The following is a 27,669-nucleotide window of genomic DNA, read 5'->3' as shown; positions in this document are numbered from 1 at the left end:
TATGTTTTGTCAATGGGATGTAGCATTGGGCACCCCCTGTCTCTTGTTATATACAATTGCCACGCTCAGTAGCTCTCTGGTTGACATAAATATATATTCATCATGTGGTGGGTGTGGGATTTTGAGCTAGCTGGGAATGTGTGTTAATCAATGTCTGACTGGTAGCAGTCATTTGGAGGCTGTGGCACCTCCCCCCTTAGCTCACTCCTCCTCCTTCACCTTTTTAACTTGGGAGGTAATTTCATTTGCTGCAGGAACAAGACCTATAATGGTTCTTCCCCTCTTACAGAGGTAAAAGGAAGGGTGTAGTGTAGGACCTGCATTAATTTGGTTATACCTTGGTGTTGGTATGCAGGCTTATGACGCTTTGGCCAAAGGGTTAACTAAATAACCAAGTATTTAATATTATTAATATTATTATTGAAGTATTTTACTTTATACTTTTCACCATATATGTTTTGTCAATGGGATGTAGCATTGGGCACCCCCTGTCTCTTGTTATATACGTTTTACTCATCGTTTCAATTATAAGGGAAAGAACTGCCAAAAACATTGGGGGTTATGTACGGTATGAAAGCCAGGGCCGTCTTAAGCCCTGGGCTAAGTGTAATTGGGGGGCCACCCACAAAAGTAGCTTTTAAATCACAAACAACATCAAATTCGATTGTATACACGATTCGTTTGTCACCAAGGAAATGGCGTTCCATCTTGGTTGAAGCAACAGCTGTGGAGCTCATTCTTAATACGTTTCCACAATGATAAAGATCTTTCACCTTTGCAATGTGTGGCCATCACTGATAGGAAACTTTGTAAAGTAATTTCCATGTTGGGAAATGTTAGCTCCGGTTGGTCGCTCTGTAATAGTTTTTCGTTGTGCGTTATTTTTTAAACACATTTCTGACAAATCAAATAAATTATCTATTCCGTAAAAAAATGTAGAATTCAATTATCAATTGAGTAAAAATGGTTTATAAAAAGTTAGGCTATTTAAAATGAAAAGCAATATACTGTTGTAATCACACCAAAAAAAAATATTGTTTTTAAAAAAGGATAATTAAGTTACGTTTGCTGCGTTCAGTTTTTAAAATACATTTTGGGCCATAGTATTTGTGGAGCCTCTGAAAGATCGGGCCCTTTGAAGGGGCCCTGGGCTACAGCCCAGTTAGCACATGCCTAGTTTTAGCATATTGTAGTGTAATTTGGAGAACTATTAGCTAACGGATGCAATTACATTCAAAACTAATCATTTACAAATATATTTGGTTGAGTTTGTTTTTCTAACAAAGCCACTTTTTCATACATTGTGTTACCCCATTATATGGGTTTTCTAAATGACATGCTGTGATAAGGGCATTATATTGTACTCTGCCAGTATACTGTACCTTTCTGTCCCCTTTCCCCCGGGAATCCTGGTTGTCCCTGATTGCCAGGGATTCCTGCGCCGCCAGTCTCACCAGGTGCACATTCTCGAGTTGAATCTATCATTATAATAATGAAAAGTAAAGTCACAATTATTTGAAATGTAGCTGATTTAATATAACCAGTTATTTCAAGAAATGTCTGTGCATTTTACAATGAGCAAACACATTAACTTGAGTTATGCAAGTAAGCATATAACGCCGAAACATTAACAATTATACTCAAAGTCAAATTATGTCATTGTTATTTTATTTTTTATAAATTGGACAAATTCTCGTCACTGTATTTTATTATTATTATTACCCAATACAGTATTTTCAGTTAATTTTGTTTAGTACACCATAAACCACTTGTTGGCGCTGTAAAATATTAAATGATCATTAATGACATAGTATTTTATTTATTTATTTTATTTATAAAATGTTTTACCAGGAAGCAATACAGTGAGAGTTACCTCTCGTTTTCAAGTATGTCCTGGGCACAGAGGTTATGATAATACAGGGTTTCGTTAAATCTACAGTGGTAATATATTCAATTTATCGAAAGTGATAATATATGATTATCGGCCTAAGAAATAGTTACAGACAAGGTTAATTAAATTGTGTTAGAAGAGGAAGGATAGGCCTGCAATGAGTTGTGTTGGAAGACTTTACCCAACCCAATAACCGAGCAGCGGACGGCAGAAAACAGCGGACACCCTTTGTCTGCCCCTCGGCTGTCCGCCTTTGACCGGGTTTAGGGAAAGAATACAGTGACAGTATGAGGAACAGAAAGAATGACAACACCGATAATTTAGGAGAGAGAGAATGGGAGAAAAATAAGAAAAAGAGAAAGGTTAAGAACAGGAAGAGGGAAAATACGTACTTTGAGAATAATAGTAAAAGCAAAGAAAAGACAGGGATTTATTTACTCGCTCTGAGATGAGTAACACATTGTTACAATCAATAAATCCAATTCACTTTGATGGTTGTAAATGGTTGTTTAGCACGCGTTACAATTTTAGGGCTTATAGAATATGCCCGAGAGAGAGAGAATGAATGCTAGCAAGAAATAAAGCGTGTAGAATAGAAATAGATGGAAATTAAAATAATTGTGGGCTACTGTATATCACCACCCTCGCATTATTAGGGAGCTACTGTGAACAGGATGTAAGAAATGTAATGAACACATCTAGTCACGGTAACATTTTAACTTTTGCTGTGAGAAATAATTAGGTATTCTTTCTGGAATTACAATGTTAACATAGAATACTGAAATAGTTTATAAAGTAATTCCGTGCGAAATATTCAAAGTATTGTTTAAAGTGAGCACACGTTGCTGCTAGTTTCGGGGAATGTCCATTTCAGCAACTCTTGCCTGAAGAACAAAATATTGTTCAGAGATAATTGGTTGATTGTAGAATATGTTCTTACCTATTATGCCAGGAGGACCAGGTAAACCAGGAGGACCTGGTAACCCAGCTCTGCCAATTTGTCCTTGAAGAGATAGTCCCGATAATCCAAGTGCACCTTTTTCACCTCTATCACCAGGAAAACCAGGTGACCCAGAAGAGCCAGGAGTAGGCAACCCTACAAATTTAACGATTGACATTTAAGAACTCTGTTTGCTTTTACACCATATCAATCTAAGTTTATATGAGCAACATGTATGCCCCCAGATCTGGTAGCCAAGCTAAAAAGAGCCAAACGAGCCCACAGAAAAGAAATGAATAATTTAAAACAACTAACCGTATCCATGAATGGGGAGACCTGAAAAGTGGACAGATACAATCTCCCCCATTTCTCTCCCCAAATCTCCATCATACTTGTTTCCCTATTCAAGTACATCTTAGTGTATGCCAGTGTAACAGAAACAGCTGGTTTCAGTAATGTTTTGTAGACAGATCTCCCCAACAGCTCTTACTATAGTAAGTAAGTAAATGAGTAAATACTACATTCCAAGCTGTCGCATGATTACAGTTTATCCAGGAATAATGAAGTCGCTTGTACATTTCCATATAATCTTGTATGAGATAGTTTATAAGACTTTACTTTAAGTCCACACAAGCATGATGGAAATAAATACTGTATATAAGTCTTACTTATGCCATGGCTGGTAAAGCTTTTAGACAATGTCATTACAAGAGTTTTCTCTATCAGTTTAAATCAATGCAAAAAATGTGTTAGGATGCTCTGATTATCTGGGCTGAAGTTATTGCAAAAACTAATTTTGAGGTAAAAAAAGAAGGTAAAAAGAAATACAGAAGTGTACAGGAGGTCCTACATCTGTATTTTTGCAGATTGTTTTTATCCTAAAGATTATATATACCTATATATAGTTAAACTGAACAAGTAAATGTTTTGTTATACTATTGTGGCGATGTATTAACTTAGTGCAAATAGAAGCTTGTTTTGACGTGTTGCTCCAATTTCTGCTAACATTTGCGTCAAATGTATGAAAGTGTTTCTCTCACCATTCCCACATAGTGGCACATTGATATTGAGGATCCCATTACAGCTAGGCTCCTTGCTTCACTTATGTCGTTTAGCCTCCATCTAATCTTCCTCCTTACACTTTTAACTAATTACTTCTCCATCTCACCAATAATTATTTGAATGAGTTTAACTTGACCATTAAAGTTAAGTTGTATCAGTAATTGCAGCCAGGTGTGCTCTCAAGTGGAACCTTTCTAATTTGGAGCTAGTCTCTTCATTAGCCTCCACATATCTTGTATTTGTGTCTTACTTCTGATGTTAGGAAAAAAAGTTTATGAGGCCTTAAACCTGGCGGATTTCTTTGACGCACATACAAGATACAAAGTGACGCAGGGTTGGCTACATCTCATTACAATCTGTGCATCATGTAACTCCTCCAATTGTCACTCCCTAAATTGCAAGGTGGCACAAAGCTTGAAGGAAAGACCTTCATACATTGACGCAAATAGATTCAAGATGAAAATGACCCAATTTGCTTAAATTTTGTTCCAAATTTTACATAACTCTACAGATGTTTTGTGTTTCTATTTTATTTTACTCAGGTGTACATTATATCCTTACCTGGAGATCCTGGATTTCCTGGTATACCTGGGGAACCTTAAAAATAGAAATGTTCTTAGTTAGCATTTTTCAAGATGTTTTTTGTCCTCACAACGTAAAACCTGATTGCTTATTACTTTTTTTCTCCTTTGAAGATCATACAGTTCCTTTAATATGTTCTCTCTCAATAATACCAGGCTATAACATGTCATGTATGACGTCACTGTACAGCAGGCCTGCATAACATCTGTGCGGCCCGCGATGACTCCGGCTGGACGCCAGTTAATTAATTAAATAAATTAAAAAAGAAAAAAAAAAAGTTTAAAAAAAAAGTTTAAAAAAATGGCGGCGATTCATCCCCCCCCCTCCTCCACCCCTGCCTGCCCCCGGGTTTTGCGGTGCGCAGGGGCAGCAGCAGCAGCATGAGGAGGATGCAGCAGCCGTGAGTAATTTTTTTTCAATAGTAGGATGCCGGGGGCGGGGCTTAGTACCGGGGAGAGAGGATGTGCTGATCTAAAAGAGGTGTGTGTGTGTCTGTCTGTGTGTGTCTGTGTGTGTGTGAAAAACGGGCTGGTGGGGGTGGGTGTGAAAAACGGGCTGGTGGGGGGTGGGTGTGAAAAAAGGGCTGGTGGGGGGTGGGTGTGAAAAACGGGCTGGTGGGGGGTGGGTGTGAAAAACGGGCTGGTGCAGAGGTGGGGGGGTAGGCTGCTGACATGCGAGGGGGGGTACTGACATGTGAGGGGGGGTGCTGACATGTGAGGGGGGGTGGGCTGCTGACATGTGAGGGGGGGGTGGGCAGCTGACATGTGAGGGGGGGTAGGCTGCTGACATGTGAGGGGGGTGGGCTGCTGACATGTGAGGGGGGGTGGGCTGCTGACATGTGAGGGGGGTGGGCTGCTGACATGTGCGGGGGGGGTGGGCTGCTGTATTGTGAGGGGGGGTGGGCTGCTGACATGTGAGGGGGGGTGGGCTGCTGACATGTGAGGGGGGTGGGCTGCTGACATGTGAGGGGGGGGGTGGGCTGCTGACATGTGAGGGGGGTGGGCTGCTGACATGTGAGGGGGGGTGGTCTGCTGACATGTGAGGGGGGGGTGGGCTGCTGACATGTGAGGGGGGGTGGGCTGCTGACATGTGAGGGGGGGGTGGGCTGCTGACAGGTGAGGGGGGGTGGGCTGCTGACATGTTTGGGGGGGTGGGCTGCTGACATGTGGGGGGGTGGGCTGCTGACATGTGTGGGGGGGGCTGCTGACATGTGAGGGGGGGTGGGCTGCTGACATGTGAGGGGGGGTGGGCTGCTGACATGTGAGGGGGGGGTGGGCTGCTGACATGTGAGGGGGGGTGGGCTGCTGACATGTGAGGGGTGTGGGCTGCTGACATGTGAGGTGCAGGGGGGGGAAGTGATGTGAGGTGCAGGGGAGTGAGAGTGATGTGAGTTGCAGTGGGAGGGTATGATGTGAGTTGCAGAAGGGGAGAGAGTGTCATATTGAGGGGAGGGGGAAAGAGTGTCATATTGAGAGGAGGGGGAGAGTGTCATATTGAGAGGAGGGGGAGAGAGTGTCATATTGAGGGGAGGGAGAGAGAGTCATTTAGAAGAGGGGGAGAGTGTCATATTGAAGAGAGGGAGAGAGAGAGTGTCATATTGAGGAGAGAGAGAATGTCATATTGAGGAGAGAGAGAGAGAGTGTCATATTGATGGGAGGGGGAGAGAGTGTCATTTTCAGGGGAGGGGGAGAGAGTGTCATATTGAGGAGAGAGAGAATGTCATATTGAGGGGAGGGGGAGAGTGTCAAATTGAGGGGAGGGGGAGACAGTGTCATATTGAGGGGAGGGGGAGAGCGTCATATTGAGGGGAGGGGGAGAGTGTGTCATAATGAGGGGAGGGGGAGAGTCATATTGAGGGGAGGGGGAGAGAGTGTCATATTGAGGGGAGGGGGAGAGAGTGTCATATTGAGGGGAGGGGGAGAGTGTCATATTGAGGGGAGGGGGAGAGTGTGTCATAATGAGGGGAGGGGGAGAGTGTGTCATATTGAGGGGAGGGGGAGAGGGTGTGATTTAGGGGAGGGGGAGAGTGTCATATTGAGGGGAGGGAGAGAGAGTGTCATATTGAGGGGAGGGGGAGAGAGTGTCATATTGAGGGGAGTGGGAGAGTGTCATATTGAGGGGAGGGGGAGAGAGTTATATTGAGAGGAGGGGGAGGGTGTGATTTAGGGGAGGGGAGAGAGTATTATATTGAGGGAAGAGAGACATGGGGGGATGCTGACTTGTGGGGGGGGGGATGCTGACATGGGATGCTGACTTGGGGGGGGGGGGCTGCTGACATGGAATGGGCTGGGGGGATGTGGAGGGGGTATTGTGTGTTTGATGTGGAGGGGGGTATTGTGTGGGTGAGGGGGAGAGATGGGGGTATGAGTGATAGATGGGGAGTATCGTAAAGGTTGATAGTGAGGGGTTCTGGGGGAGATATGAGGATGATGATGAGAGGTGCTGGAGGAGGGATGATGATGATGATTTAACCCGTGTGGCCCAAAAAATTTTTCCTTGGAGCAGTTCGGCCCTTCTCACTTTACGAGTTGGGCAGGCCTGCTGTACAGAAACAACAAACAGCCAAGGTAGCTTCATATTTTTAGCTGTGGAATACAACGAGAAACACCATTTCCAAGCTCATACAGTACATAGTAACTTGAGGGTTTTCATTGCGATATTACTGTATATGTACTGGCATAGTCTGCACTGCTATGAAAACAAAGTCACACTATGTCCAATTTCAGCAGAGATGAATGCTTTTGTTCAAGGGAGGAAACTACTTTGAGCTGGAGCAAGCATTTTTATTTGCTCAAAGTATTGTTCAGATGAATGGTTACTGTGCATGTAAAAGAGCTTTGTCATGGTTAGCGATTCTAAGCATAAGCTTTATTTTCCTATAATCTGCAGGCTGCTCTGCTGTGATTTTTCTTCTAAAAAGAGTATACTGTATACTCAAACAATGAAACTCATGCAACCTCTGTCACTCACAGACATTTAAACGGGAAAGTGCACTTGAAGGCAGCACAGGACATAAAAGTGATCCACAGGTGCTTACTCAGCTATGAGTGTATAATTATTATTATTTTTTCTTCCATTACATCTATATACAATTCCTGTAGTACCCTGAAGACCCATTCTCAGAATGGAGTAAAATACAACATACAAAGTCTATATAACAGAGTTACCTGCGTACAGTCATAGCATACCTTTATGACCACGTTCTCCTTTGCTGCCAGAGAAGCCGGGTGGTCCAGGATCTCCTTTCTCACCAACAACTTCTTGCTGACCATTCTGTATTACCTAGAGCCACAAACACTGTATGACTAATGAGAGACTGATGGCCTATTGCTACCTAGTTACTTAAAGTTGGTGTCCACTTTTGATAAATTATTAGATGTGATAACTGCACAATAATCTTCCTATGTGATTCAGATACCGTATAATTTCAGTTATTAAAAGAGTTTACTAATGGGTCCGAGCAATACAATGATCCAATTAAAATCATGCCATTTTAATCACTCATATACATTTAAGATTAAAATGGAAGTTAGAGTAAACGCAATAGAATAGATAAGTCACAAGTGGCCAGTTGCCTGCTAATATCTATCTATTACTTTTACATTTCGTAAAAAAATAAAAAATAAAAAAAATCATAGATACTTACAATTCCTGGAGGTCCTTGGGGGCCAGTATTACCCTTGTCTCCCTGTAAAATTACAATACAATAACATATTCAACATATCATATAATAGCATGCTATACATTACATAGAACAGCAATAAACAACGTGTGTGCACTGGATTCCCATGCTTTACCTACTTCACCTAAATGACATAAGCAAGAGTAATCAAACAACAACAATTCAAATACAACACCTTCAACAGTTCTCAGCAGATACAGCTTTATTATGACTGTCAATACTTATGAATTACACTGATGATACCAAAGACGCAACAATGATGTACACTGCAAAGTTTAAAAAAATCCCAATTGTTAATCCAAACTATTAAATACAGTGCAGAAACTATGCAGTACGTACTGTACTATCCATCTTAAGCTTGATGTATTTCAGGTAAAGATCTATCCTTGTAATGAGTATTGAAGGGAATACTGTGTGATTAACTGAGAGGGGAACAGCTTTTTTTTAAAGGTTGCCACTATAAAATGTTAAACATAAACTATTATAAAAAAAATAACTATGTTTATAAACTGCTAAGCGTCTACTTGTTATCCTGCATGCTGAAGGGCTATTACAGATTATTGCATATTTGTACATGTTTTCAGTAGCCTTCAAAAGAAAGAAATGGACACCATGTAGTACTTCCAGAAGTTCAGTGCCATTTGTGCATATGTTTATTCATTCTATCTAAGGCTTTCAATGTGGAGGGTCAAGCAAAGCAGTTCAGCAGCAATACCAAACTGTTCAATGTATGGCGGGGATGCATATCATATATACTGTACTGTATATGGTATAGATTCAGTGGAACAGAAAAAAGCTACGGCCATTTAAAAGATGTTCATTGGTGCACCGTCGCCTAAATAGAAATCTAAAGTTAAGACAATAATCCTGTATGTTCTACTTACTTTTTCTCCATCTAAGCCTGAGGTTCCTGGAAATCCTGGGTTGCCTGGAAACCCCTATTAATTAAAAGAATAAAAAGCTATAAAATCACAAAAAAGGACTTTACAGCAGGACTCTTCAACTAGTTTCCAAAGGGGTTGAATGAGAAAAAAGTTAGTAGCAGGACCATACAAGTATTGTAATGTACAGTAATTGTGGATGCATTTAAAGGCTTCAAAATGACTATACTTCAACATTTTGTAAGCATTTATAAGAAACTTTACACCATATACTGTACATTTACAGCACATAAGCTTACAAGTGAGTTGCAATGTGAAAAACACTCCCACTCTAGCTGCCTTAGCAACTGCAATCAAATTACCAGGTGCAGACCACTTCAATGCCTTTTGCAGATCACACTTGGTCCATGGCCCACCAGGAGAAGAGCCCATGCACGTTTGAAGAGCAACACTGCATACCAAATGATTTCATCATTTTATACTAACCCCATTGTTTGCTCATTCTAATTCCAAAAGATATGTTATTTTAATCATGTAACATATTTTATTATTAACCTATTTTAGTATTCTTATTTAAGCCCACATTGCAAGATATTGGCAACTACAGTATTTATCAAAGTTTATTGGCTGCGAAACTGGCAAGAAACCTACAACCAGCTGTATCACTGAAACAGTCCCCTGGAAAGCAAAGTCCTATTGGTTTGCCAGGATAAAATACTGTAACTATGCTAATGTTTTCTTAATAAAGATTATGGGGCCTATGCAGAGAGCAGCGCTATTTCGAAATTCGCCATTTTTTGGAGAAAATCGCGCAGAAAGCAGCAGAAAATGGCGAGTTCCGAAAAACGCGCCAATTTTTCTTTTCTATTTGTAAAACTCGCCTCGCGGCTGGCGAGAACCTCAATCTCGCCAGTTTTAAAAATATCCTAATGCAGAGAGGCGCGAACGGCATCTAGCGGCTGTTCGCGCCAATAAAATGGCGCGATTGTCTCCTTTTTGCTTCGCCAGAAAAAATTGGCAAGAAGCTGCCGCTTGCGGCCATTGCAAAGGGAAAAAAAAGGCGCAAATTTGTTTTTACACGTTTCTGAAGCGCGCATCTCGCCAATTTAAACTCGCCACACGCATCCATGTTAAACATAGCAGAATTCGCACTTTTCTGCATATGGAGAATAAAACTCTCCAAAAAAGCTACTTTTTAATAAATTCGCCAATTTTAAAATTCGCTGCTCTCTGCATAGGCCCCTATGTCATTTCAGCTCAAGTTTTCATACATGTTTTTTGTACTGTATTTATGTTAGACAATTACAAAAACAAAATACTTACATCAAGTCCATTTTCACCTCGTTCTCCATCTTTGCCAGGTTTTCCCTTAAAAAAATAATAGATTGCATTAAAATAAACAAACAAATGGGGTAATTTGCTAAAGCACTATTTAAAAAAGATCACCTTTTTAATTATTCTCCACATTAACTTTTTTGGTTACATTTCATTTAGACGCCTATGGTGGACTGAACTAACTTAAGGGGTTTGCGCTGTCTGCTATAGTATTTTCTAGTAAAAACAACTACCTTACCTTGAAATCTGTATACAACTCATATACTGTAGGACTCTTGCTCCAGTTTTAATTTTTCACCAGAGTCCCTCAAACAAAGCTATATTTCTATTCATTACATAAACATATTTCTCCAAATAATCAGTATATTCAATAAACATTGTTAGCTCTATAATTCAATAACTATTTGTGTAATTCAATAACCTCTGTGTAAATAACTGAAATACACAAGTATTACTTGCTAATTTATGACTCTTTATTTCCTATAGAAATTATATAGTTCTAAGCAAGCTTTATAGTACTTGGACACGTGTTCGAGAAATAAGATACTCACTCGTGGTCCTGCTTTCCCAGGCTCTCCCTTGTCGCCACTTAAACTTAATCCCTTGAAAAAGTACAAAAAAAGTATACAAAGAAATTAAATTATATTCATAACACTGAGAAAATAAGTGAAAATAAAACATTCTATTTTAAATGTTACTTACAGATTGTCCAGGCACACCCTTGTCACCTGTCATACCCTTTTCACCCTAGCAAAATTGTAAACAAAACAGTTTAGATACAGATCTGAAAACATCCTCTTTGAATTGGCCACTGCTATATTTTATCCTTCTTGCTGCCAATGATGAAGCAGCATATTGGAGAGCAATATATACTGTACTGTATGTAACAACCTTAGCGTTACTAACATGTTTAGTAGCATGTACCGGGCCCCACCCTGTGTTGCCATAGGATCATGATGTCACGAAGAGTACATAACGGGGACAGGGGGAAGGTTTAAGAAGGTTAGGTTCCAGGAGGAACAGGAGGAGAGAAGCCTCGGAGAGGAGAGATAGTTCATATTATGTATTAGTTCATAATACAAAAGTACAGGCCAGGCCTCCCTCTACTTTATTATGTTGTAGCTAGGGACAGTAACCTGTTTAAATTAGGATTCCAGAAGATTAAGAGAGTCCAATATAAGCTTCGAAGTATGAAAATTGTGGGCCTCAGTAATGAGGACTCCTGGGTGCCGGCGAATCGGCTGTAACCGTGAATCTGCATTGACAGTCCTCTCAGGCAGTTGCCGCACAAACAAAAGGTATTGGGGTCACTTGTACTTGCAGGGGGACCCGGGTCTCATAACAGGTAAACAACTCCCTCTGAGATTTAAGTGTGGACATTTATGGAAGCACAGAATGCATAAACAATGAAAAAAACAATACAACATTGTTTAAAGTGTGGTGTGCGGTCCCCCTGCCTGGGCACCTGAATAAAAGAGTGTTGTATGACAAAAGTTCCTGATACCCATTATTCTACAACCTTGCTACCTCATCGCCCAGCTGCCTGAATCCAGCCTCTGAGACAAGGTAACCCATGCAGAGTAGCCAAACATAACACACTGATGTAATCTTGCTAGACGCCTGGCAATGGAGGGTTACAATCAGTTGGCCCCTATGCTTTAAATATTGAAAAAAAGAGTTGTCTTATCCCCCCAAGAGCTGAAAATGTACAACTGACATGATCAGCTTCACTTGAATGTTGATTACATTGATGAGGACAAGTCAAAATGTCCAATATGTCTAAACAAAAAAAAGGCAAAAATGTATCGGGTTAAACTAGTTTGTACAATTATATTAGCATGTCTTTTTTTTTTATCATGAGTAATATGGTGCCATATTAATATCGTTTGAATATAGAATTGCATGCTAAACATTTTCATTCATTCATACAAATTTACATACAAATGTAAGAAAATATATATTATTGCTTTAACCATTTATTTTAGCAATCCATCAAACGAGAGCAATCCCTTGTTTAAAACATAATTTAATCATAGTACACACAATAATATATATGTATGTGCCCCTGGCTATAGCGTTCTACTGGCCTCAACACTATAAGTCCTGATGGGAACAGGCAGTGTTGGGGTTAATCTCCTGTGCAGGGCTTAGCCTGCAGTTGCTGCCTGGATGGGTACTATATTGCCTTATCCAGGGGCAGGAACAAGTAGAAAAATAAGGCAGTGCACAAAGTAACAGAATGAGGCTCACAGTTTTTAGCAACAAAAAATTGATTTATTACATAAAAAGTGGACAAAAGGGTCCCCCCTAGGCCGCAGCAGGGGTCCACCAACGCGTTTCAGGCAAAAATGCCCTTTGCCTGAAACGCGTTGGTGGACCCCTGCTGCGGCCTAGGGGGGACCCTTTTGTCCACTTTTTATGTAATAAATCTATTTTTTTGTTGCTAAAAACCATGAGCCTCCTTCTGTTACTTTGGGCAGTGCACTGCCTTATTTTTCTACTTGTTCCTGCCATCACCTGGGAGATTACACGCCTATGAAGATTCTGAGATTGGATACTCCAGGAGAAAGTGAGTGAGTTCACTTTGTGGGTCGCTGTACCCCTTTTTTCTCTGATATATGGGACGTTGGTCTGTACTATTTACTTATGGTGCCGCTGGCATTAGGTACTAGTCCCCTAACCCTATTAGGGCTTCGTTATGCTATATGCTTACATTGAAGGAGCTTATCCTAAACCTCAGTTTATTATGCCAAACAGGACTTGTTTTTTCTGATGCACTGGCTTTCTACACAACCTTATCCAGGGGCAGGCCTAAACCAGCAGTCAGAGTGTCATACCTGGGGAGGGTACTGACTGGGTGACATGTATATGGTGTGATACCTGTCAGTACCTAGACCTGCCCTGTTATGGGGCGGGGTTACAAGCCCTTCCCCTCGGGTATAAAAGCTGACACTCCACCAAATTGAGGTTGTTGATTATGGGACCGTGTGATACCCTTTTCCCTACAAGAGGGTCAAGGATAATGGGAGGGGCTTTTGGGGCCTCAAGCCCCTGGGGTCTGCTCCAGGACTGGAGAGGTGTCCTGCTGTTTTGCAATAAACCTGCCACAGTGTGTGGTTATTGGAGAGGAGTATTGCCTGTGGGGACCATCCTGCATCCAGCAGGATCCTCATGGGATGGAGGCGCTGCACAGTAAAGAGATAGAGAAAGCCGGCCCTGGTGATGCTCCCAAACTACAACTGCGGAGCCACTCAGACCTCCTGAACTAGCAGGTAAGCTATAGCACCAGGGACAATACCCATGTAGTGGCCAGAGCTTCTGAGGCAGGGGGGAACAGGTGCTACATATACATAAACATATATATATATATATATATATATACACGCACACAGAGTATTTAAAATCAAATTATCAAATTAGGGTTAGGTTAAATACTATCAATACTAATTAGGCTACAGCATCAAGAACTTACTGTATGGTTTCACTTGCAGAAATGGCAGCAGAAAAAGAAAATTACAAATAGTAAATTAAACTCCTTTTTTATCACTGATATACACTCTATATAAAAAAAGAAGATAAAATTCCATAAAAACCACTAGTATTATAAAAAAAAGCTGAAACTGTAATTTCATTTTATTTAACATTTATTTATTTAACACTTTCGTGCCCACCCTTTTTAGTTGTCTTTTCATATTCAGCTTTACATGCACTAGTAGTATTATTAGTAAGTATATTACCTTTTCCCTGTACACAATGTCAGATCCTTTTTCTCTATCAAAAGAGGCTGGGCCTTGGGGTCCAGCGGGGCCAATGACTCCAGGTTCACCCTACAGAAACAATGGTCACCAATACATTTCTAACTGTTCAAACAATGCTACTTATTGCTATGTGAGAAAGACACAGGTAAGATTTGCTTTACTACACGGTATGCAGCTGTTCTGAATGCTTCATCTTTCCAATACTAAGCATTTCAAAAACCACAAAGCATGTGGGTAAAATGTCATTCTATGTTACACGACACTTTATTTAATGCAGGGGTTCTCAACTCCAGTCCTCAAGACCCTCCAATAGGTCAGGCTTTAAGGATATCCCTGCTTCAGCACAGGTGGCTCAGTCAAAGACCTGTGCTGAAGCAGGGATAGCCTGAAAACGTGACCTGTTGGGTGGGATCTAGAGATCTGCTAAATGTCTGTGAAAGTTTGCAAACCAGGCAAAAGTGCCCTTTTTTTCCACCAAATTTTTCACATTAGATTGCAAGCTTGACCTTAAAAAATTGGGAAGCATTAAAAGTCAATATGTGAGGTCATCTGGCTTTTTATATACTGCCAAATACTTAAAGCTTTGCTAAATCGAATTACAATTGAGACAACAATTTGATGAAATTGCTCAATTCTGGGGGGCAATGCACTGTATACAAATATATCAGGAGTCAAAACAAGGAGCTTTGAAAAGAGCTATTAATCCCAAGGGCAGTACAAACGACACAGGGTCATCCCTTAAGGTTGGAGGGAAGGAGATTTCACCAGCAACAAAAGAAAGGGTTTTCTACAGTAACGGCACGAAAGGCAGATACAATAGATCTGTTCGAAAAAAGTTGGGGCATCGTTTTAGAAAAACAGGGTAAATCATTATTTGAAATTAGGAAGGAATTTTCTTTCCTCTTATGAGACAGCATTGGATGATGTTACACTGGAGTTTTTTGTTTGCCTTCCTCTGGATCAAAATACTTTAAATACAAATATTTGAAGTGGTCTAAATTTAACATAGGTTGAAATTCACGGACATATGTCTTTTTTTCAACCTCATCTACTATGTAACTATGTAACATGTAACTATAATTCGCAAAATTATGCTGTTCACAGAAAATCCAGGAGGGGTGGGGAGGAAATACAAAGCACTTTTGAAGACATTTACACATCTCCAATTGAATGTAAATAAATATCCTTGGTGACCAGATAGTGACAGAGGCGCACCTCACCCAATAACGTCTGATGCAGCCAATGACAAAGTGAAAATGTTGCCCTTCAGACCAATGGAAGTTTTTGGCTGATCTCACTGCTTTAGATTTTATTAACTAAAGGCCTTACTGGTTCTTGACCGATGCTGCTACATTTTAATAGGGTACCTCAAGTATATAGGCACATTCTTACTGAGCAGTGCTATTCCATAGGCACCTTCCAGTGCTGGAAGACACCTTATGGCCCATTAAATTGAATAGTGTCTCCCGGAACACTAAAAGGTGCCTTACGGCTGAGCACTGCTTAGAAAACGTGCCTCTATATGTTATTGTTGATATCTCTGATCCTGTGCTTGCTCGCTTCAGGTGTCATTCCTAATTTTGATGAGCAAATTACAATTTAGAAATTCTATTCACAAATAAAATGAACAGCGTATTTTACTTAGTGCTTGCTGGTTTCTGTTATCTTTATAGTAAATAAGCAATTTGTTCATTCTTTTTTTTTTCGTTTTTCCTAAAATAAGGGTTACGCTTATGCAATTTTTAGAATTATTCAAGTGAAAATCATAATATTAAAGGTGTTCAATGCCTATATATAGGTAATATTTTTAGGAAACCCTTGGCCACCCCAAATCCTTTACCAGCTGTTTCATAGAATATAGTCCAAAGCACTTGGTTAGATTTGGACCAATGTTTCCAAAAATAAAAAATTGGAAAACTGACCTTCATTAGCTATATCCCTGATTTGAATGTCGCACCTTCAAATGATACATAAAAGTACTCACCTTCTCACCCTTTTGTGCGTGAAAGCTTAAGCCCATTGAACCCTGAAAATGAAAATGTGAAAGAGACAGACTATATTTGTATACCTGATCCTCGACATACTGAAATGGCATTTTTATATAAACACAATACAAACATCAAGCAAAGAAAAAAATGCAAACAAACAGTAAACAATAAAAACTTTCAACGCCTACCTTTGGCCCGGGGGGACCAGGTATCCCTTTAGGCCCCTAAAAGAAATAAAATATCATTTGAGCTGACGTACTTGTGACATGTCATTTTTATTTACTTAAGTTATAAATCAGTTCACAGCCTTTACCAATATGTAATCAATAAAGATGGCATTTGAAGCCCTTTGGCAGTCGATTTCCCTTTAGCACAGTGCCAAGCAATGCAGGTTAGTGCTGAAGCACACACCATCCAAGTTATGTCTAGTTACAAATACTTTACAATAGGCCTGCACAACTCCAGTCCTCGAGGGCCGCAAACAGGCCAGGTTTTCAGGATATCCCTACTTCAGCACAGCTGGCTCAATTAGGGGCTCAGTATGACTGAGCCCCTAATTGAGCCAGCTGTGCTGAAGTAGGGATATCCTGAAAACATGGTCTTTTTGCGGCCCTCGAGGACTGGAGTTGTGCAGGCCTGCTTTACATAATGTCTAGTTGCTTGCTTATTTACTGTTGCTTTACAATGCTTTGTGGGGGTTTATTGAACGATCTCACATTTAAAACAGGATTGCACGTCCCCATTATTACTTTGTTCAGAGGACATATTAGAATACAATGCAGTTCTGTATGCTTTTCCTTATCAGAATTCAATAGCAATCCAAAAGATCACCTGTTTTTTATTTTAGTTTCTCACTGAAGGCAGAAGCAGTCATCAATAATTCAGTCTTGTACAATGGCAAGCTAGCAGAATGCATACAATATATTTTGCTGCATCTCAAGATTTTTTATTGTGTTATTCTTTCAATGTATGGCAAGGTGCATGCAAATTATACACGTATTGGAACTTACATTTTAAATGGTCATTCAAATCAAAAAGTATTCCCCATGAAAATGATTGGTCATGTGTGAAAATGTAAGAAGGTTCAAATTGTAGCAGGAGGAAAAGCAATGAGTTGAAATAAGATTTTAACACAGAGGACAAAAAAAGGCCAAATCTAAGTGTCATTGTTCGAATGATAATCAAATATATGCTAACAATGTATATAACAAACAAGTGAGATAACATTATTTCCTAACTCATCCTTGTTCAGTTAAAAGGCAATAAAAACTGTCACTTACCTGGGAACCTCTTGGTCCAGGTGGACCTATTGGACCTAGTAACCCTGGTAATCCAGGAGAACCCTGTGTACAAATGAATAAATAATACATCACCATAACTTTACTTATTGATTTCAGATCATGAAATGGGATGATAGTGATAACTTACTGGTAATCCAGCATTTCCAGGAAAACCTTTATCTCCTTTTAACATTGACATCAATAGTCCAACCACTTCACCAGGATCTCCCTATAAAATAGGCACAGAGAATCATGTATGCATACTGATATATTTATCTATCGAGTAGTTCTTTTTATGGGTTTTTTTTTCTATACGCCTATCATAAAATAAATCAATGACATGATTTCAATCAAAAAATGTCTAGAAGAGGAGATAAAGAATAATGTTATTACCACCGACATTTTATTCACGAATCTCTAAAAGAGCACAACATTCAACAAGTTTCATTAATTTTTACCGCAGTTACTGTAACTAGAGGGTCCAAGACCCATACTTGGAATAACACAAACAGCAAAAGCTCACATCTGAACAATAGAACAGCAATAGGTGCCTCACTAGTTTTTCTTTCTTTTTGTTTCAATAAGGACTTATAATAAAATCTACCATGCTTTTTGAATTTATGTATTGTTATAAAATATAAACATCAGTGATTTTATCTCCTGGGCAGTGGTGCTCAACTCCAGTCCTCATAACCGCCCTAAACAAGTGAAGTTTTATGGATATTCCAGCTTCAGCACAGGTGGCTCAATCAGTGTCTGTCAAAGACTGATTGAGCCACCTGTGCTGAAGCTGGGATATCCTTAAAACCTCACCAGTTTGCTGGGGGGTTTGAGGACTGGAGTTAAGTACCACTGTCCTAGACCAAAACCTAACCACCATTAGCCAGAAACAAGACTGGTACATGCTCTGAGAGGAGGAAGCCTAGGACATCCGCTCACATGCCTATAAACTGTAATCAGGTGTCTTCTCACGCACCTGCACTACTCTTATTAGAATTGCCGATTGTTTTTCTTGGATGCTCATCTTTACTCACAGACCTGGTACATGTATGTAAGCTGGCCCTCAATGCCCTTCAAATGGCAATGGAAACTAGTTCATGTGCACTGTCAGTGGTTGTTGAAGGAAATGATCAATAATGAGGGGAAGTTATGAAACTCCATTGATAGGAAGGAGAAGTTGAAATAGTTCTATAGGGCTCTTTGATGATCAGACCTCTATAACCATAATTTGTCCCTGTAGCTACAGGGGTCTTGAGCATAAAAGACGTGAAAATCCTTAACATGACACAAATTCCGGTAGCGGTAGCATTTGCTACATTTGTACAGAGGCACAAGGTCCCTGAGAGCAGCATGAAGAAAGGAGCTTCCAGATTACAAAATAAACTTGGTCTAAAAGAGGGGTCTCCACTCTCTTTACATACAAGCGTAGATTATATCATGGTAATAACATCATGAAGCCATGAAGACGAAGTCAAATAAAGATGGTAGACATACTGTACAAGAAAGTGCAATGCTAATATTTGTCAAGTGTACACATGATTTCCAAGACATACAGTAAAATCAAAATCTAACCGTCACGCACAAGACTAACTTTGTATGATAAATTACAGCATGTCAAAAGCAGAGATTGTACACCCACATCACTACCACATATAAAGGGTAAAATCCAACAAATAGATTCGATTTTATGATAAACTGTTATATTGAATAGTGTTATATACTTTTCAGTACTCTTTCCAGCACAAGAAAAGTGGCTTCGCAGCATATCGAGTAGTTGCCACACTGTACAAAAGCCACAGATGAATCAAAGATACCGCCAAGAAATGTGCCAGTGTACAGAGGCCAAGTAAGTTGTGAATGTTATGATTCCCAGAAGTAGCCCTATGAACAAGTTTTAACTATCAATGTAAGACACAAGTTACTGTATAATAAACAATAACACATGAAGTTACTATTTTTTATATAACTCTAAGAAATAGGAAAGCGGTTATGTATTCTCGTGTAATGCATTATAAATAATGAAGCTCAACCTACCTTTGACCCTGGTATTCCCGGCGGTCCCTAGGAAAATAAATGTTTTAATGTATTTGATCAAATATGTTTTTTTGTAAGTTACACAGCACAGAAATACATTAAAAGTTTGCAGAAAGCTATCACAATTAGCCATATGAGTAAAATGTGGGACAGAAATACAAGATCCCTTCTTCTTATGTCATATGCAAGAATGGTTTTCTGAAATCGTTGTCATTATTTAAATAAACTTTTTAACCCTTCTAGTGCCAAAAAAGGGGTCAACACAGTGATCTTTCTATAAAATGTTGTGGGGTCTTACCGCAATGAAAAGCTTCAGCATGAAGCAAACAGAGCAGCACAACTCAGAACAGCTCTTACATGTGTCATATCTTATTTTAGAAGGACAGAGCTCACTGAATATAAAGTAAAGGGTCAAACTGGGCCATTTTTTTGATCCCTTTAGCTGCCCGAGGGGACAGCAATGCATTATTCTGCAATATGGTGCAGACCTCACTGACTGTGAAAGGGTTAAATACTGAGTGCTAATAAAAATGGGAGTTGACTTGATAGTAACACTTACTGGATATCCACCAATTCCTGGAAGCCCTGAAGGGCCGATTGGCCCCAAATCCCCCTGAAAGTTAATTACACAGGATAGTTGAATGTATATATACATAGAAGACCTGTTGGTACAGCAGTTCCAGCAGTCGTGCTGTTAAATAAATCTGCTACCTTTGTGCCGTTGCATCCTGGGATCCCGGGTGGGCCAGGCGGGCCATCTTGTCCAGGTATGCCCTATAAAATAGCAGCAAAGTACTTACAGATAATTGACCATATGCAAAGCGACTAGGTACAGTTTCAGTGAGTTTTCTTATACATACAGGGAGACCTGGAGTTCCTGGAAATCCATGTGAACCTGAAGGACCCTGCAATTAAAGAAAAGGAGAAGATTATGAACCTACCATCTCACCAACATTAATATAAGGGGGCTAATCTATCACGGTAAATTTGCAGCTAAATTGACTCAAATTACATCATTTTCATCTTGCGTCTCTTTAAGCCAATGCATAAAGGTACTTACTTACAGTAGTTACATAGTAGATGAGGTTGAAAAAAGACATCAAGTTCAACCTACTGTCGCGGTCGAGTTTATTCTAACCTTTACCCGGTCTCGGCCGCGACAGATACCGGGCGCGCGCCGAGGTGTCCCGTGCGCGCGCCGGAGCCTTGGAGGATCGGTCCTCCAATCGGGGCTTCCCCCTCCCCTCTCCGGGTCTGCCGGGTCCCCCGGAGCCCCCCACCACCATCCCCCACATCGCGGGACACCAGGGCTCTCTCGGGGAGCCCTGGGCACATGCGCCATGCGAGCACGCTCCCGATGAAGCGTGATCGCGCATCGATGACACGCCGAGGGAAAAAAACGAGCAAGCCGGGAAACCTCCCGGCTTGCGGCTCGAGCCAACTAAGAATAAAGTGTGCCGCCTCTGTACGCTAAATTTAGACGACAGATACTTTATCCTATATCTGTACTTGCAGTATATTGATCCAGAGGAAGGCAAACAAAAACCCCAGTGAAATAGCATCTAATGATATCACATAAGGGTAAACATGAATTCCTTCCTGACCAAATATAGCCAATCAGATTACTCCCTGGAGCAACATCCTTCCAATGTTTACTTATTTGCTCTAAGTTTTGTGCCATGTGGTGTCAGCTTGGTGTTTGTGAAGGAGTTAGGGAGGAGTTACATAATGCACACATTATAAGGAGGACTATCAAACTCTGCATCTTTCTGCGTCACGTTTTTATCTTCTATTTGCGTCAACCTTTTTCTGGCTAACAATTTGCATCAAATGTAAGAAACACTTTCTTACATTTCACCTAAACGCAAGCAGAAAATGGAGCCCTGCATCAAAACACAGTTCTATTTGCCCTTGATCCCTCTCCCCCAAAGTGTAAACGTAGTGTCTGTTGTGTGAAGTTTGCCATAATCCTTCACTAGATGGCACAATTGTAACTGTGATTGTAACAGCTATTTCCTACTACTACTAAATCTCGCAGCATAAAATGAAATGTCTTCTGAATGTTGTTCTGCACATTATGCAAGTGAATTCCATCTGTATTTAGGTTACTCTTAGCATCTAAAATCCACTTGACCCAACAAATATGTCCTTATATAAATCTTGTTGATATATCTGAAGGTGTTAACACTAACATTGTGTTACACCTGTCACAGTAGTCATAAACCATGTTAAGAGTTGGCAAACCACACAAAATGTTCCTTCTCTGCAAAACGTTTGTGATTTTGTCACAAGTAATTAGTGTTAATCCAGACCCTGAAACAGGGCTTTTGCTGGCTTTTGCTGGAGGAGTGAGAACATTGACTTACTGTATAAATCCCGCCCTCTCCCCCTCAAAAAATAAAACCCACTCTTGAATGCAACACGCAGAGAGATACCTGCAAAGACACCTGGGAAATAAGCTGTTAATATGCAAATACGCTCATTTTAATATGAAAATGAGCATATTTCCCAGGTATCTCATGTGTGTTTACAGCTGAAGCGGGTGCTTTCCCTGGCCATGGTGGACGGGCCGTGGGGGGCGTGCCTAGGGGCGTCACGGAGCTGGTGCGCCCTCATTGGACGAACCGCACATGTGACCGGCCTGTCGTGCCAAGAAATCAGTTTCAACTGATTTCTTGAGCAACGCGCGCCCCCTCCCGCTTCCGCATGGACGCGATCACTGCCTTAAGGCAATCTGATCACTCAGCGTGTGGACGCCTCCGCACGCTGCGGCACCATGGCTCCAGCCTAACAGTAAGACAAGCACTCTCATGGATGGTATAGAACAGGGGTGTGTAAAATTTTGATCCTGTGCCCCCCTGGCTGCTCACCTCCAAGCTCACACCCCTCCCTCCCTCCTGCTCGGCTCTGGCGTCAAATGACGTTGCGGGGTCATGTGACATCACGTTCTCATGGCAACGCGATGTAACATGACTCTGTGACGTCATTTTACGCTGGTTGCCGTCGCTGAAGACCAGGTAGGAGAAGCTGCAGAGGCCTCGCATTTCATTTTAATGGCCTGTGGGACCTCTGTAGCCTCCAAGCCCCCCCTTGGAAAATATCCCGCCGCCCAGGGGGGTGTGCCCCCACTTTAAGCACCCCTTGTATAGCAGTTCCAATACTGATTTTGTCTATTATATGTGGCAACATTTTACCTGAAATTAATTTGGCCAAATGAAGGGAGGGGTGAATCTATAGCTTTGCAATACTTTCTAAAGTAAACTGTAAGAAAGGGAGTTTTTTCTGCTTCTTTTTATTTTCATTTGCCTCTCTTGGTTACTGATGTGCTCATGTTGGATAATAAAAAATACTTAGCCCACAAAAGCAGCAATAGCGGCAATCTTTAAAAGAAACAGAAATATACATGTGTTCCTAATGCCTCTTTCATAAAACAGTGGAAGCCTCAGCTGAGAATACGTTATATTAATCCCGGAGTTAACATGATGGTAATTACCATCTAGATTAAATAAAATTGCAACACTGCATCAACATTTAAAAACTTTAACCCACAACAGTTTCTGGATGACCTTACCAACTGCCCATGGCACAGAATCGATTTAATTCCCGACCCCGATTCTGCGCTCGACTATTTCCAATCCGAGTTCTTAAAACTCTGCGATACCCATGCTCCACTACGCAAAATAAGGGTACGGGGGGCCCACCTTCCATGGGTTACACCTGACCTTATAGCACTCTACCAGTTCAGGGATGCCTTGTGGAAAAGCTACAAAGTAACTGGCACTACCAAGGATCTCAATCACTACAGATGCCTGCGGAACGTGTGCACAAGGCAAACAAGGCATGCAAAAGCACAATATTACTCTGACAATCTCCTCCAGAATACATCAAACCCAGCTAATTTCTGGAAGGTTATCAACAATATATTCCAGCCTCCTAACCATCAACAACCAAGTAATATCACTAAGGGGGATATTACTCTGACAAACCCCACTGACATTGCAAATGCATTCAATGATTACTTTGTGGGGTGTGCCACTAACCTATTAGCGAAACGCAGCACAAACCCCAAACCTGAATCTCATCCTGGGAGTACCCCTATAGTCCCACCCCCTCCCAACACTGCCCACAATTTTCAATTTAGCCCAGTATCTGAAGAGGAGATTACACAAGCGCTCCTCAAACTAAAACTAAGCAGCCAATGTGGACCCGACTTACTACAATCTAGGTTCCTACGACTTGGTGCCCCAGCCATTGCCAAACCAATTGCGTCGATAGTCAACTCTATCCTGTCTGCAGGCCATATCCCTAAGACCTGGAAAACTGCCAGAGTTGTCCCAATCTTCAAAAGTGGGGACAAAAACACTGTCTCAAACTACAGGCCAATCTCACTTCTCCCAATTCTATCCAAAGTTATGGAAAAATGTGTCCACTCCCAATTAAGCGAGTTCTACACCAAGACAAATTTCCCTAGCCAATTCCAGTCTGGGTTTCGTCCCAAACACTCCACCGTAACTACCCTGCTAAAAGTTTGCAATGAAATCCAGTGTGGAATGGAACGGGGACAACTCACTGGTGCAGTATTCCTAGATTTTGCAAAGGCTTTTGACACAGTTGATCATGCTATCCTGCTTAACAAACTCCAGAGCTCTGGAATAGGGAAACATGCTTTAAACTGGTTTCAGTCCTACCTATCAGGAAGATCCCAACATGTGTCCATCTCAGGCTCTAACTCCAACCCCCTGGATATCACCTGTGGTGTCCCGCAAGGCTCTGTTCTGGGGCCCCTACTCTTCTCAGTGTTCATTAATGATCTTCCCACAGCTTGTAAGGAAGCCTCAATACACATGTATGCAGATGACACAATCCTGTATGCACACAGCCATAGCCTCTCTGACCTTCAACACATACTTCAGTCTGACTTTTTGAGACTCGAAAACTGGATTTCCCAAAACAAACTGTTTTTAAACACTGACAAGACTGTAACAATGGTATTTGGGACCAAGACTAAATTTGTAAAGCTTCCAGTGACTGAGCTCCTGATTAGAACCAACGCTAAAACCACCCTAACACCTGTCACTAGTTTTAAATACCTGGGCTTATGGTTTGACTCCCACTTAACATTCGGGATGCACATTGATACCCTGACAACCAAGACCTATGCCAAACTAGGGGTACTTTACAGGAACAAATCCTCCCTAAGTCTCCTGGTCAGAAAGCGTATTGCACAGCAGATGCTAATGCCAATTATTGACTATGGAGACATAGTATATGGCTCGGCTCCTCAAACCCACCTTAGCAAACTTGACACCCTCTACAATTCAATTTGTCGTTTTGTTCTCCAATGCAACTACAACACACATCACTGCGAAATGCTCAAAGAACTAGATTGGTCATCACTAGAGTCTAGGCGCAAAGTTCACCTTTCCTGTCTCACCCTCAAATACTTTCTGGGCAAGCTACCCAGCTACCTGAACAAGCTCCTCACCCCTACCACATGCAGTACCTATCACCTGAGATCAGACTCCAAAAGACTATTCATGGTCCCAAGACTCAACAAAGTATCCGGACGTTCCTCCTTCTCCTTCCGTGCACCCCAAAACTGGAACAACCTACCAGAGACTCTCATATCCACCACCAGCTTAAGTTCTTTCAAATCTAAGGCTGTCTCACACTTTAATCTGGTCTGTAACTGTTTCATAAGCTCATAATATATATTTTCTTTAACTGTGCATGCAATGTCTTGTATATAAATGTATACCTTGTTCATTTATGTAACTGTATTTGTAACCATGTATTATTTGTTTTACTCTGTGCCCAGGACATACTTGAAAACGAGAGGTAACTCTCAATGTATTACTTCCTGGTAAAATATTTTATAAATAAATAAATAAACATAACCATATTAAACATATCTTATTTCAATACCAATTTCCAGCTTTTGCTACAATGAGTAACGTTGTGCTCAACATATAAAAAAGACATTGTGAGCGAGTGTGATCTCAAAACAACACAAGACGCAAATTGAGTTTTCATGCTAGACGTGCTTCTTTGTGCTGAAGCAAGTGTTTGTTATATGTGTTGTTTCCCATAAAGGAAAAATAGAGAAGCAGGGCACTACGGTTTAACTAAAGTGATTTTATTTGCCAATGAATGCTGATTCACTGGCAAATAAAATCACTTTAGTTAAATCCGTAGTGCCCTGCTCTCCTATTTTTCATATATTGACTTGGAATACCTTACAGATATCCCTGGAACAGGAGCACCGGTATTTGTATTCCCCCCCTGTTTTCATTTTACAGGTGTGCAGCATCCCTCATTTGTATTCCCATAAAGGGGCTGATTCGATTAGCCAATCTCACTGTGATTTGTCAAAAACTCCCAATTATGTCAATAGGCGTTTTTGGCCACTTTGGGGGTTATTGAATCAGCCCCTAAATGTTTTAAATTCTACATTTCTCTGTACGTAAGGCAACAGTGAAAACAATGTTAAGGTAGTTTGGACTAAAAATGAATTCCATCTTACTCTGGTTCCTTTTGTGCCTGGAAGTCCTGGTTCTCCAGTGTCACCCTGAAATGAAAAAAAGAAATAGTATAACATACAATACTTTAAAAACATTCAAATAGATAAACAACCTTGATTGTCTGTAAATATTGCTTACCTTCTGTCCCAATGGCCCCGGTGGTCCCTCTGGTCCTTGTACTCCAGGAAAGCCTATAACACCCAGTAAGCCAGGCAAACCTCTCTCGCCCTATTGAGAAAAGAAATACAATATGTGTATATGCTGCATGTAACAGTAATCACATGACGAAACATGTCTACATACAGTATATCTTCCAACCAGCAGTGCTTCAGTTCATACGAGCAGGAGCCTCATTTTCACTCCCTTATTATATTTGTTTAGTTAGCATATATGCTGTTTTACCCATTTCCCTATATAGTGCTCAGCAGAACATCTTATTCACTTTATAAAAACAACACTATAAAAAAATTATTCAAAGTATTTGCACAGAAGTAGCTCACATTATTGCCCTCGCTGGGGAGCTGCTGAGGGACATAGTCAACATGGCATTGGGAGAAGCGCCCATTGTCTTTAATCAGCCATCCGTGAAAATGGGGTGGGGTATGGCCGCTATTTCAGCCACGGGAGCTAAGAAGTGGGTACAGCACTGTCTGCTACATCTGTAAGTCTTTTCTCATTTACAATATGTATATTTTATAGAGCTAGCTGGGTACACAGTACTTTACCATTTTTACAACAAAGTTACAATACCGGGAATATAATAATACAGATGGATAAGTGCAACAAAACATACATTGAACATTGGTAGAAAGCTAGCTTGCAATCTAATCAGCATGTGGGGAGACTAACAGACAGAGTAGCAGTATATTTGAGGGCATTGGTTAGGGTGTATGAATAAGAACATATTGTAGTAAGTGAGTAGTGGTAAATGCTTCATTATTCTACAGGGGAGTTTTCAAATGGGGTTTGAAGGTGCTTGGGGGACATTGAAAGGGAGGTAATTCCTTAGGTAAGGTGCAGCACATGAGATGGGTCAGAAGAGTGATAGAGCTGCAAGGGTATAGTGAGACACTGGGAGTAGAAAGAAGACAGGCCTGCATAGAGAGTGAGGGGGGGTATAGTGAGAGATTAAAGATGAGATATAGAGAGGGTCAGAGAAGTGGAGAGCCTTGAAAGGAAGAATGCTTTTGTAGAGAATGTGGAATTTAATTTCGAGCCAAAAAATAGTTTTCGGGAGAAGAGAAGTAGAAACTGATTGAGAGGAGAGTGAAATTATCATTGCTGCATCATTGTGAATATGAATAATAACTTTATTTCATATAGCGTTTTCCTGTCAATGGGACTCAAAGCACTTCACAATTACAGTACAGTGTGTGGTACACAGCACAGGAATATTTACAGACACAGTCCCTGCCAGATGAGCTTGCAATCTGATTTTGCCCAAGGTCACAAGGAGTTGACACTAGGAATTGAAGCCAGTTCCCCTGATTCAAACTCAGTGTCATGTTATCAGAGTCAGTGTCTTTACTCATTCAGCCACTCCTTCTCCCTTTTGAAGGGTATAAAGCTGCAAGGCAAGGAGGCCAGTAAGGTGAATGTGTTCAGTAGTCCAGATGGGGGAGAATTAGGGCATGCATTATAATTGCATTGTAGTAGTAGAGAAACATAGAAAAGGTTGTATTTTACCAGTGTTGCAGAGAAAGAAGCAGCACGAT

At 40.9% G+C, this 27,669-nt stretch overlaps 1 protein-coding gene across 1 annotated transcript in view; it reads right to left on the bottom strand.

Moving 5' to 3' along the window:
* The window catches only part of COL4A1 (collagen type IV alpha 1 chain), a 168,858-nt gene that overhangs the window by 64,068 nt on the left and 77,121 nt on the right, over positions 1–27,669 (bottom strand). Inside the window, exons 3-22 of the mRNA XM_075590710.1 lie at positions 26,093–26,182; positions 25,957–26,001; positions 20,294–20,338; positions 20,145–20,207; positions 19,993–20,046; positions 19,434–19,460; positions 17,548–17,628; positions 17,400–17,462; positions 16,308–16,343; positions 16,116–16,157; positions 14,111–14,200; positions 11,076–11,120; positions 10,925–10,975; positions 10,362–10,406; positions 9,042–9,095; positions 8,122–8,163; positions 7,664–7,757; positions 4,455–4,490; positions 2,832–2,987; positions 1,383–1,478 (exon numbers count right to left, since the gene is read on the bottom strand). Of these exons, the coding sequence (XP_075446825.1) occupies positions 1,383–1,478; positions 2,832–2,987; positions 4,455–4,490; positions 7,664–7,757; positions 8,122–8,163; positions 9,042–9,095; positions 10,362–10,406; positions 10,925–10,975; positions 11,076–11,120; positions 14,111–14,200; positions 16,116–16,157; positions 16,308–16,343; positions 17,400–17,462; positions 17,548–17,628; positions 19,434–19,460; positions 19,993–20,046; positions 20,145–20,207; positions 20,294–20,338; positions 25,957–26,001; positions 26,093–26,182 (1,255 nt within the window). The remainder of the gene's footprint in view (positions 1–1,382; positions 1,479–2,831; positions 2,988–4,454; positions 4,491–7,663; positions 7,758–8,121; positions 8,164–9,041; positions 9,096–10,361; positions 10,407–10,924; positions 10,976–11,075; positions 11,121–14,110; positions 14,201–16,115; positions 16,158–16,307; positions 16,344–17,399; positions 17,463–17,547; positions 17,629–19,433; positions 19,461–19,992; positions 20,047–20,144; positions 20,208–20,293; positions 20,339–25,956; positions 26,002–26,092; positions 26,183–27,669) is intronic.

This window comes from Ascaphus truei, chromosome 3 (genome assembly GCF_040206685.1).
Source record: "Ascaphus truei isolate aAscTru1 chromosome 3, aAscTru1.hap1, whole genome shotgun sequence".
Lineage (NCBI taxonomy): Eukaryota > Metazoa > Chordata > Amphibia > Anura > Ascaphidae > Ascaphus > Ascaphus truei.
The sequence above is the reverse complement of the archived record's forward strand: the minus strand, read 5'-3'. Positions and strand labels throughout refer to the sequence as shown.